A 12,629-nucleotide genomic window follows, 5' to 3' on the forward strand; every position below is an offset into this window, starting at 1 on the left:
GAGTAGCTTGCTCCCAGCTAGCAGGTGCATGTGGCTGTTTTTGTTTCTCTGGAGTCACCTTTCATCAGCATGCAAGGGTTTGAGGGTCAGCCTGAGCACTGTGGCGTGACGCTGGGGAATCTGAGGGCCTTCGGCCAGCTTCTTGCCCTTCACCAGGCCCCCTGTTCCCTTAGCTGGGTGGGAAATGGGAGCAGCACCCATCCTCTGCTTGGAGCTCTCAGCCTGGATGCCATGCAGTGGGCAGGGAGGGGAGGACCTGGCCTTCTGCTGAGTTTGCTCCCTCCCCACTCTAAAGCAGGTTTTCTCAGCCCTTTTGGTGCCATGGACTCCTCAGAATGTCTTTAAATATACAGCATTGCAAAGTACACCAATGGTGTTGAAGTATAGTTCTCAATATAAAAGCCAGCACTTTGGGAGGCCGAGGCGGGCAGATCACCTGAGGTCAGGAGTTTGAAACCAGCCTGACCAACATGGTGAAACCACGTCTCTACTAAAAATACAAAAAATTGCTGGGCATGGCAGCAGGGGCCTGTAAGCCCAGCTACTTGGGAGGCTGAGACAGGAGAATTGCTTGAACTCAGGAGGCAGAGGTTTCAGTGAGCCGAGACTGTGCCATTGCACTCCAGCCTGGACAACAAGAGCAAAACTCTGTCTCAAAAAAAAAAAAGAAAAAAGGAAAAAAAAAAAACAAAAAAGCATTTACTAAAGAAACATAAGTGCTTTATTACTGTATTAAATAATGAGATCTACAGGAGGTCTAATGACTTTACAATTCAAAGTGGTGATGAGTATAAATATTTGTGACATCCATAACAGCTAAAATGTGATAGGAAAATAATCCAATTTCTCTTGGTGACAAGCGTATAGGTACTGCTTCTGTACTACTGTTGCAAAAATTCATAGTGGGAAGACATGCTAAATTTTGTTAGAGATTAGGGGAAATAAAGATGTGATTTTTCCTCCCATCTAACACATACCCCCTGCTCTAGAGAAATAGGGGGGTGACTTTACTTTGGATTCCTTGGTTGGGCAGAGACATGGGGGTCCCTGGATGCGGGGGTGAGTGTGTGTTGTACTTGCAGAGGGAGGCAGCATAGTATAGTGGTCAAGGTCGGGGGCTCTGGAGGCAGGGAGCCTGAGTTCCAGTTCTGGCTCTCCTGCTTACTGTGTGACTGGACCCAGTGCACGTCTCCTTACCTCAGTGCTCACACCTGCTGAATGTGAGAGCCGATGCTCGTGTGCGTTTCCCGTGTGCCGGGCCCTGTTCTGAGCGCTCCACGCATAGACCATTGAATCCTCATGCAAGTTGAAGATCCCGTATTCCAAATGCTTGGGACAGAAGTGTTTTGGAGTTTGGATTTTGGAATATTTGTATTATCTGGCCAGTTGAGCATCCCTGATATAAAAATCCAAAATGCTCCAGTGACCATTTCTTTTGAGCATCATATTGGTGCTCAGAAAGTTTTGGAGCATTTCAGATTTCAGATTTTTGGGTTGGGTAACTCAGCCTGTTGTCTTGTGAGGAGAGGGTAGGCTGCTACCACCATTTTATAGATAGGTGAGGAAACAGGCATAGATATGAGGTCACACAGCCAGCACGTGGTGGGCTGGGGCTTAACCAGGCAGCCTGGCACCGAAGTCCATGCTCTTAGCCACTTCCAGAGTCTGCCTCCCACATCAACCTCACAGGGTTGTTAAGAGGATTGAGTAAGATGTAATTCCATGTGTTCAGTGCTTAGTATTGTGCCAGCACACAGTAGATGCTAACTGAGTGATTGTAGTTGGTAATGGGGATAAGATCAGTGGCCTTTGTGGGCCAAGAGATGGGCTGGAGTTGGGTCAACAGTGACTCCTCTGTTCACAAAGCTGGATGCTTCCCACATCTGGTTGGGCATCTTCTCTCCCAGGGAAGTTAGTGAGATTCTTAGTTCAGTTGGGGGCTGAGGAAGTGTCTCACAATTAAAGAAGGTCTCATTTTGGAAACCTCCCTTTAAGCCTGACATCTCTGGCTCCTGCCCTCCAAAGGCTCCTGTTTGGCAGGTGGGGTGGGGATCCTCTTTGCTCTTTGGGAGCTCCAGCTCTCACAAGTAAGACCCATGGGTTTGTAGCAGTAGAAAACCATAGAGCAGTTGTGAAGGGGGCCCACATTAGTCACAGAATAATTTGTTGGCTCATTGAGCAAATATTTGAGTGTCCAATGTTAAGTGTTGGGGGTACAGAGATGAACAGAATAATGCACTTGACTGTTGAGCAAGGGAAGACAGATGCTAACAAGCCTTGAACATGTGCAGCATTTTGTCATGTTGATGTGCACATGGGGACACATGCGTGTGCACACACCAGTGCCAGCTTGTGATCAGTATGATGATGAAAGAGGGTGAGGGGGGCTGGGCGTGGTGGCTCACGCCTGTAATCTCAGCACTTTGGGAGGCCGAGGCGGGTGGATCACCTGAGGTCGGGAATTTGAGACCAGTGTGACCAACATGGAAAAACCCCGTCTCTACTAAAAATACAAAATTAGCCGGGCGGGGTGGCACATGCCTGTAATCCCAGCTACTCAGGTGGCTGAGGCAGGAGAATCGCTTGGACCTGGGGGCGGAGGTTGCAGTGAGCTGAGATCGAGCCATTGCGCTCCAGCCTGGGCAACAAGAGTGAAACCCCATCTCAAAATAAAATAAAATAAAAACGTAAAGAGGGTGGGGGTGGTTGCAGTTGGGGTACTCGGGGAAGACTGAGGAGGCTTGGATGAACGGAGCTCTAACTCGAATGAGTGAGTGAACCATGGCCAGAAGGTCTGGCCTGTGTCTCAGGCAGAGAGAGCAGCACGTATAGTGGCCTTGAGGTGGGAACACACCTGATGGGTTCAGGGACACCAGGAGAATCACTGTGGCCCGAGTGGAATGAGAGATGCAGAGGAGCCAAGCCCCAAAAGGTGCTGAGTGAGGGAGAGCGGGGCGTGCTGAGCTCCCACTTCATGTCTTTGCTGGGTGGAATGTGGACGTCAGGTAAGCAGGGAATTCTAATGTCCATCAGGGAGGTGGTGGTGGATGGGACTATGGGGTGACAGTGGTGAGAGAGTGAGTTCTGGAGATAATTGCAGGTAGAGTTCACAGAGTTTGAAGTTTAGATGTAGGGAGTGAGGGAAAAAGACAAATCTGGTTTCTAGGTTGTTTGGAGTCTGGAATAAATGATGAGTGGGGGCTCAGAAAGGGGCATTGTTATTTGGGTCTGAATTTTAGACTGATAAGAATTGGGGGTGAGTTAGATGTGTCCAGGCCTGCTGCTGCAGCTACCCATAGCCCCCACACCCCTGTCTGTCTCTGACTGGAGTTCCCTGGCACTTGCATGGGTATGTGTGACAGCTGCCCCAGGTCAGCTCTCCCCTGAGTGCAGGACCTCCCCAGTTATGCTGGATGGCATTGGTTAGCCCAGCTTCATTTTCTGAGAACTAGGTGGAGAGCTGGTTATGAGGGCCTGGGGACCCCACCAGCAGGAGTAACTAGGGCTGTAATCTTGGTGACAGGTGAGCAGACTTGCTCCTCTCCACCCCTTCCATCCACTTTGTCCTCTGCTTTGGTGGTGGGTGGGGGGAGGCTGAGGGCCAAGTCCCAAGTCCACATGGGGCCTGGTGAACTTTGTCAGGCAGAGAGAGCTTGGGAGAGGTGTTCTAGCTTAGCAGGGGGCCCTGTAAGAGCTTCCTTGTGGTCCCAGCCTCTCAGGAATTCTGGACCCTGATGGCTTCTGGGGGAGGCTGGGCTGCTCTCGGACAAGGTTTTGAGGGGCTAAGGACAGGACAAAACCCTGAGGTCCCCTCAGTGGCATCTCAGGGCTCTGTGCTCTGGGATTGTGCCAACCTTTTGAAAGGGGGTCTGGTCTTCAGGGTCTGTGATGTGTAGCCAGGCCTTTTCTGGCCTCTGTCTTCTCAGGGCACTCAGGACAGGAGTATATGCATTCTGCTTTTCTGAAAGTTGCTAAACCTTAAAGGTTAAGGACATGGGCTTGGAGGCTGGCATTTTCATGTTCAAGTTCCAGCTCCATTACTTACTAGCTGTGTGGCCCTGGGCAACTTACAAACCATCTCCACAACTTAGTTTCCTCATCTGTAAAATGGGCCTCCCATCTCCTGGGCTTGTTGCATGGATAATAAAAGAGCTGCAGAGCCAGGCACACAGTGAGCCCTCAGCAGGGTCAGCTCTGGCCATTCTCTAGCCCCCTCATGTGCAGCCCTCTGCTCAGGTGTGGCCTCTGGGCCAGCAGCAGCATGGGTAGCTGGGAGCTCTCTCAGGTCCACCTACACTTTGGGTATCAGAATACACATTTTAACAAGATCCAGTGATTTTTTTTGCACTTTGCAGTTTGAGAAGCACTGATGTGTGTCTTCTGAAGAGCAGCATCAGTAGCTGCGTGTGCCTCTTCAGGTGCAAGGAATTTTCTCTTACTGTGCCTTTTCTTACTGTGTCCATCATGTCCTGGCTGCAGAGGCACTTGGGACAAGTCCCAGATAATCACCATCTTCATCAAAACCCTTGTGTCCTGAGCATGTGCTGCCTGGGCCTTGGAGAGTTCAAGTGCCCCAGATGGTGCCCCTGACAGAGAGATGAAGTCAAAGTGGGTGCTTTGCAGGTGGAGCAGCTTAGTTCCTGCAGTGAAGGATGTGCCGGTTAGTGATATATGTGCTGCAGGCAGCCCGGACTTTGAGCACCAGGTGGGTGTCAGGGGAATTGTATGGGGGCAGAATCACTGTCCTTCCTCCTGGTTTGGTGAGAGTGTTGTTTCTCCAGTGGTTTCTGAACTAGGAGGCCTAATTCATCTTAACACTCTTAATTTCTAGAAAGTGCTTAATGCTGCCTGCTCCTCCCCAGTGTGTTCCTTTGGTAACTTACCCCCTCCTGGGGGAGGGATGAGTATTTCTAGGGTCAGTCCTCTCAGAAGCAGCGTGTCCTCGGGACTTGGGAAGGCAAGCCTTACTGGGCAGGGGAAAGACACAGGTTTCTCCTGGGTACCGATTGAGTGTCCTTAAGGACAAGCCCAGGTGGAGAGCCCAGGTGGCCGCTGACCTTAAAGTGATGTAAAGCGTTAGGGACCATCCTTGTGGTTCCCACATGGGGTCTGGGTGAATTCACTCACCTGTGGGGCCCCACCCCCAAACCCACTGAGAAGTATAGATAACCAGGCCGGGACCTTCTAGTTCAGTAAGTCTGGGTGGCATCTTGGGTGGATTTATATCTGTATATAAATCCTGCACCGATGCATAGCAGGTTTGGGTGCTACAGCTATGGAGCTGTGAAAATGAGAGCTGTCTTGTGAGCCATTGTCTAGATGAATGTTGGGGCCTTGGTCACACCCTGATTGATTTTGGCCATGTCTCTGCCCTGGATGAAAGTGACAGGTCAGGCCTCAGCTTGGGCTTTGGAGTTCCTAAGCCCAGTGCCCCAGTCAGCTAGGCCTGGTGAAGGGCACAGAGAGGGAGAAAAAACCTTGATCAGGTAGGGAGGAAGGAGCAGTAGCAGAAGCTCCAAAACTGGAGACCAGGGCCTATCTCTTGCACAGCCAGACTTGGGAAGTTGAGGTTGGATTTTTTTTTTTTTTTTTTTTTTTTTGAGACAAAGTCTCACTCTGTTGCCCAGGCTGGAATGCAGTGGTATAATCTTGGCTCACTGCAACTTCCGCTTCCCAGGTTCAAGTGATTCTCATGCCTCAGCTTCCCGAGCAGCTCAGATTACAAACGTGTGCCACCACACCCAGCTAATTATTGTATTTTTAGTAGAGACGGGGTTTAGCCATGTTGGCCAGGCAGGTCTCAAACTCCTGGCCTCAAGTGATCTGCCCGCCTTGGCCTCCCAAAGTGCTGGGATTGCAGGCATGAGCCACCATGCGCGTCCGAGGTTGAATATTTATTAAAGGATCTGGCACGTTCCCTTGAAGGCTAGGCAGAGCGATCGGCGTCAGGGATTCAAGAGCAGGAGTCCTAAGAGCTCACGGTCGTGGGAGAGAATGAGAGGATAAGCGGGTTTTGCCAACCAGGCTTGGCATGCCTTAGCCTCCCAACAGCCAAGAGGATGGTTGTCCCCACCTGAGGGCCAAGGAAGCGGAGGCTGAGGGAGGTGACCTGGTCAGTGGGGGACCCAGCACTCACCACCATGCCCTGCTGTCAGGCGCATCCAGATGAGAGCTGAGAGAGGGCCCTGCAGGGTTGTAACAGCTCCAGACTGTGCATGCATGATTTCTTTACTTTGGAGCTGTGTGCCCCAGGGGATACTCAGTCAATATCCACAAGAAACACAGTCCAGCGAGGGAGACCTTGGGTGCCCAGGACATGACAACACCAGGGGGTCCTGGGGCACGGTGCTGCCAGATCTGGCTGTAGAGTGAGTTTGGTTCAGAGTGTGTATGCCTGGTCAGAAAGAGGAGGGACTGGGCCAGGCCAGCAGGATGGTGGCAGCTGAGGGAGCTTCCCAGAGGAGTGGGACTTGAACTAGGTCATAGGACCCTGCTGTCATATTCCCCGTGGGGGCTTCAGTCTCTAGGGATGAGGTGCTCAGAGCCCATTTGCTCTGCTGCGTGTGGGGCTCTGTGAAAAGAAAGCCTCCATTTGTTTTCATTGCGGATTCCTCAGCCCCCCTCGACAGTGTTCATAGTTTTCCGTTCTCCAGTGGACCTCCATGGTGCCCGACAGGTCTGTGGGGCTGTCTGGTCCAGGCACAGGGAAGCAGCACCTCTAGGGAGGGGGAGGATGTGGCCATCTCAGCTCATGTAGGCCATACTTCTGGGAGAAGGTCTGCTCTGGTTGAGTCCCTGGGGTGCCCAGGGTGGCCAAGGTGCCAGGCAGTATCCCATTCAGTCCTGCCCTTGACTGGGTTGCAGAGGGAGGTGGGGCTGGAAGGGAGGTGGACGAGTGATGGCAGCTGGGGTCCAGAGATAGGTCCTGGCCATTCTCCATTTCACTGTGCTCTGGATGGGAGAGCCTAAAAAATATTCAGGGAAGCTTTTTCTTTTTCCTTCCGTGCTTCCTTGAAAAACAAGTCCAGGGAGAAACCCAAATTCCCTGTGGGGGAGGGCTGGGCAGAACAGGAGAAGGGGAAGTGACCTTATAGGGGAGAGAGGCCCAAAAGGTCCTTGTGGCAGAGGACCTGAAACTCGGCCTCCCGCCTTCCTCTGAGGGCTGGGAGGCAGAGGAGCGCGGCCCATTTTGTGGCTCAGGAAGCTGAGATGAGATAGGAGCAAGAGCTTTCCCTTGTCTCTTTTTCCTATTACCACAGTAATATATGCTCCTTATAAAACATTCAAATAGGACAAAAATAGACAATGTAGGAAGTGCTAGTTCCCTGCAATCTCACCACAGGGCCCCGGTCCCCTCAGGTAATTGCATTACCGCTGTGGTGTGTGCAGTGTGAGTAGCTGGGGCTGAGGGCCCCTGACCTGTCTGCCCCAGCAAAGGCTGGCTGTGCTTGCTGATCCTAGTTACTCAGGGCTTGGGTGGTTTGGGGCTGGAGTCCATACCCTTCTCTTTTGCCCTACCTCCCAGGACTTTCCTGTGCTAGATAGGGCCTAGCCCAGATTTAGGGAAAGTGACTAGGGCTTGGCCTCTAAATAGGTAAAGGGTCAGGCCCAGGGTGGTCACTGGGCTGAGAACGTAGAGGTGTGAGGCTGTTGATGCTGCTGGCTGGTCTTTCTGTCAAACTTCCTCTCCTGCCCCACAGACACCCTCACATACATCCTCCAGTCTGTCTGTCTCACTTAGCCTCTCCTCCCCTCACTTCCTGCCCGTGCCTTATGAGAGAGGCACCCGCTCGGGCATTTTCTCTGCCTGCCCTGCCCGTGGCACCATCTGTTCCTACCCGGCCTTCTCAGGGGATTGTCTCTCAGGTTTGGGAGGGAAAACCAAAGTCTAGGCTCAGGCCGCTCAGGCCGCGGAGTGGGTCTCCACGGAGGGGACGGGCCATAGCCCACCAGGATTTCGTCATGATGGGCTCTTCTATAGGGATGTAGAAGAGTCAGAGGTGCCCCAGGAAGCCTTTTTAAAAAAACTTCAACATTAAAAAATAATCAAAATACTACCACCACTACCACCAAGCTTTTGCTGTGACTTAATTCTGGATCTTTGGATGCATAGGGACTTTTCATACAAAGGCTCCCCACACCCCACTCTGTGTCCACCAGAAGCTCAGGGAGCTGGCATTGTTGGGGGCAGAGCTCAGGTGGGAGGTGGTTCCTGCATCACTGACTGCGGCTTGGGTAGCTCTGTGTGCGTGTGTGTGTGTGTGTGTGTGTATGTGTGTGTGTGCTGTGCAGTCACCAAGGGACTTTGAGCCCTTTAGTGACCAGCCTGACCACTACCACCAGGCTTTATTCCACCTTCATGCTCGATTGGCTGGGTCTGGAATTGCAGGCTAGTGGAAGGCTTTTCCCTCAGAAATGTGAAGACATTCCTTCATGTGGTGCCCAGTGTTGCTAAGGAAGACTCCAGTGCTGTTCGAGTCCTTTCATGCCTGGTGTTCTAAGCCTCATAGTCATATCCGTTGGCATGTGTCTGTCTTAGTTCATTGCACTGCATACTTGTAGGACTGTTCTAGCATTCATGTTCTTCAGTTCAGAAAAACATTCTTGTATGATTTCCTTCATAGTTTCTTCCTTTTTGTGTTCTCTGCTCTCTTTTTTTTAGTTAATAAAGTCTATTTTTCAGAGCAGTTTTAAGTTTACAGAAAAACGAGTGAAAAGTATAGAGAGTTCCCATCTACTCCACCCACGCCCCCACCGCCATTTCCTCTGTTAACATCTTGCATTAGTGTGGCATGTTTGTTGTATTTGAGAGCCAATATCAACACGTCATTGTTAACTAGAGTCTATACATTATGTTAGGGTTCACTTGTTGTTTTGTGCATTCTGTGGGTGTATAACAATGCATGTCCACCATTACGGTAGCATGCAGGATAGTTTTTCTCTCCTGAAAAGTCCCTGTGCTCTGCCTATTCATCGCTCTGTCCTCTCTTCAATCCCCCAGCAACCACTGATCTTTTCACTGTCTCCATAGTTTTGCCTTTTGCAGAATGTCAAATAGTTTTGTCGTGCAAGCATGAAGCCTTTTCAGATTGTCTTCTTTCACTTACGTATGTAAGATCCATCCGTGTCTGTTCATGGCTTGATAGCCTATTTATTTTTATCATTAAGTAGTATTCCATTGTCTGGATGTACCACAGTTTGCTTATCTGTTCACCTACTGGAGGACACCTTGGCAGCTTCCAAGTTTTGGCAATCATGAACAGAGCTGCTATAAACATTTGTGTGCAGGGTGTTTCTTTGGACATAAGTTTTTACCTCAGTAGGCTAAGTACCAAGAAGTGTGATTGCTCCTTGTGTGATTGGAGTTTGCTTAGTTCTCTAAGAAACTGCCAACCCCTGCATAAGAACATCTCTCCCCAGTAGGGCAGGCCCCAGCCACCCTGCGTGGTGGCCATGTGTGTTGGGGGCTGTCTCTGTGTCTCTCTGGGCACAGTGGGTGTGCACCGGGAAGAACTTAAGCTTTGGAGGGCTGGATGCCTGGCTCTGAGTCTCCACGGATGGGTTCCTTTACCACTGAGCCTCACCCTCCTGATCTGTACAATGGGGTAGTACCTCTTACCTCATATGCTTTTTGGGAGGTATGTGCGGGAGTGAGGTAAGAACCCTCATGCTGGTCGTAACGCACCATAGATGCTCAACAGATATGAGTGCTCTTCGTCTTTCCTGGGTCTCTTTCTGCCATTCTTGTCTGTTCCTGCATTTTGTAGAGGTATTCCTGACAGGGCTTGGGGCGAGTCAGTGTGTGAGTGAGGTGTGTGTGTATACATACATGAGTGTATGCACTAGCATTCCTGTGTTCCTGGCCCTGGGCCTCTGGGTGAGCTGTTCTTTCCTGGGCTCACGGTGGCTGGGAGCAGAGCTTTGGCTGGGACTGGCCAGAGGAGATCGATGTCAACAGGGAGAAATGTGGGTAGGTCTGTCTGTGCTGGGGCCTGGAGATGGGAGGGCCCTCCCAGGCCCAGCCTCACCCCTCTGGGCCTCAGAGTTTCAGATGTAGGGGAGATGGGGCAGAGGAGAGGTCTCTGAGCACCAGGAGAAGGTCCTGGGGTGGGAGGGGGCATGGTGTGGTAACCGCCGCCCTACCTGGTGGCACCCGAGGAGCTTCCCCACTCAGGATGTGGTTTTCTCCATCATGGAAATGTTTTGGATAGTTTCTCAGCTGCATCTGAAGCCTGGAAGCCCAGGCCGATGGGTCAGAGCAGGAGCCTTTGGGGAGAGGCTATCAGTGGCTCTCAGAGCAAGGAGGGGTCTGGGCAGTGCCTGGTACCGGGCGGGAGCCAGGCTCCCTGGGCCCGTGACTGAGTTCTGCGTGCTCCCCTCTTCTCACAGGTGGTACAAGCTGCACTCCAAGCCAGGCAAGAAGGAGAAGGAACGCGGCGAGATTGAAGTCACCATCCAGTTCACGCGCAACAACCTGAGCGCCAGTATGTTTGACCTGTCCATGAAGGACAAGCCAAGGTCCCCCTTCAGCAAGATCAGGGACAAGATGAAGGGCAAGAAGAAGTATGATCTGGAATCTGCCTCTGCCATCCTCCCAAGCAGCGCCATAGAGGATCCTGACCTGGGCAGCCTGGGCAAGATGGGCAAAGCCAAAGGCTTCTTCCTCCGCAACAAGCTGCGCAAGTCGTCCCTGACCCAGTCCAACACCTCGCTGGGCTCGGACAGCACCCTGTCCTCAGCCAGCGGGAGCTTGGCCTACCAGGGACCTGGCGCCGAGCTCCTCACCCGCTCACCAAGCCGTAGCAGCTGGCTGTCCACTGAAGGGGGTGAGCAAGCACAGGGCCGCCGCCCTGGGGAGGGGGGCACTGGCTCTCCCCTTGGGTGGTGATGAAGGCCTGGGGCCAGGAAATGGGGCCTCTCTTCCTGCGAGCTAACTCTGTGTGTTTCCCCTGCAGGCAGGGACTCTGCACAGTCCCCCAAGCTGTTCACCCATAAGAGGACCTACAGCGATGAGGCCAACCAGATGCGAGTGGCTCCTCCTCGGGCCCTTCTGGACCTTCAGGGCCACCTGGATGCTGCCTCCCGCTCTTCGCTCTGTGTCAATGGGAGCCACATTTACAATGAGGAGCCCCAGGGCCCTGTGCGGCACCGCAGCTCCATCTCGGGCTCGCTTCCATCCTCTGGCTCCTTGCAAGCTGTCTCTTCCCGGTTCTCCGAGGAGGGGCCTCGTTCCACAGATGACACCTGGCCCAGAGGCAGTCGTAGCAACAGCAGCTCAGAGGCAGTGCTTGGACAGGAGGAGCTGAGTGCTCAGGCTAAAGTCCTGGCCCCTGGGGCCAGCCACCCTGGAGAGGAGGAGGGGGCCCGGCTACCAGAGGGCAAGCCGGTCCAGGTTGCCACACCCATAGTGGCCTCCTCTGAGGCTGTGGCAGAGAAGGAGGGAGCCCGGAAGGAGGAACGCAAGCCCCGGATGGGTCTCTTCCACCACCACCACCAAGGCCTAAGTCGGAGCGAGTTGGGGCGCCGAAGCTCTCTGGGGGAAAAGGGGGGTCCCATCCTGGGGGCCTCCCCACATCACTCATCCAGTGGGGAGGAAAAGGCCAAGAGTAGCTGGTTTGGCTTGAGAGAAGCCAAGGACCCAACTCAGAAACCCAGGTAAGTCGTTGGCAAGACCAACTTTGCTCCTTGGGGAGGATGCTGGGGTGTGTGCTGCCTGGACCCTGGGGCAGGGAGGAAGGAGTAGCTATGGACCTCAGGCAGGCTGCTGGGGCTCTGGCTTTGCATGGTTTAGTGGGGTGTCTCCCTAAGCCAAGGTTCGTTCTGTGCTCACGGACACAGGTGAGTTACGAGGGCATAGTGCTCTGAGAGTCCTATGGATTGAGGGGTCCGACTTCTCAGCCCTAGGCCTTGCTGCATGAGTTGGCATGCCCACCCCCTGAGCTGGAGGGAAGCAGGAAAGTCCATTTGTGTGAATTCTTTGCTTCCTGACCTCCACCTCTTGCCCTCTGGCCTCAAGGTAAGGAAGCCTTGGTAGAGAGATGAGGACTGGAGACCGCACCCTCAGACTTCCCTTCCCCTCTCTGGAGCTAGAGGACTTCTCCCCAGCTGTCTCTGTGATCACTTCCCTCTGGGAGACGGGAGTCAAATAACTGAGGCCACCACTCCTTCCCCCGTCCATTCACCTGCCAGTTGCTTCCCCAGGCAAGAGGCTGTGGGCAGCTCCCATGAAATCTGTAACCCATCTCTGTCCTTGGAGACCCTGGGAGCTCTGGCCCTCTCTGATGTCTCTTGGTCTTGAGGTATGGCACCGTGGGAAGTGCTGGTGGCAGCTGTTTTGTTTTGAATATACTGAGTCCCCCATTTCAGGCCCTGGGCAGAGACCCTGATGCCTACCATTTGCTTCCTCCTAATTCTGAGCCAGGAGAGGCTGCAGAATTGTATAGCAGGGTCCAGAGAGGGGCTCCAGGTACAGGTCACAGAAGTGTGTGTCGCACCTTCCCAAGGGCCTGGGGCCAGCCCTCATGGGCAGCATCTGTGGCAGCCCTGGCCAGTGTGGTGAGAGCCACTGTTTCTCTCAACAAGCCTGCCCTTCCCACTCCATGGCTGCTTGGACAGGTTTAGAGGACAAG

The 12,629-nt window shown here is 52.9% G+C and overlaps 1 protein-coding gene across 4 annotated transcripts in view; it reads left to right on the forward strand.

The window, feature by feature from the left end:
- The window catches only part of RAB11FIP5 (RAB11 family interacting protein 5), a 39,535-nt gene that overhangs the window by 13,229 nt on the left and 13,677 nt on the right, over positions 1 to 12,629 (forward strand). For all 4 annotated transcript variants that reach the window (XM_016948762.4, XM_016948764.4, XM_016948765.4 and 1 more), the window contains exons 2-3: positions 10,390 to 10,826; positions 10,956 to 11,655. In XM_016948762.4, coding sequence (XP_016804251.3) covers positions 10,390 to 10,826; positions 10,956 to 11,655 — 1,137 coding nt within the window. The remainder of the gene's footprint in view (positions 1 to 10,389; positions 10,827 to 10,955; positions 11,656 to 12,629) is intronic.

The sequence above is a fragment of the Pan troglodytes genome, chromosome 12 (assembly GCF_028858775.2).
Source record: "Pan troglodytes isolate AG18354 chromosome 12, NHGRI_mPanTro3-v2.0_pri, whole genome shotgun sequence".
Lineage (NCBI taxonomy): Eukaryota > Metazoa > Chordata > Mammalia > Primates > Hominidae > Pan > Pan troglodytes.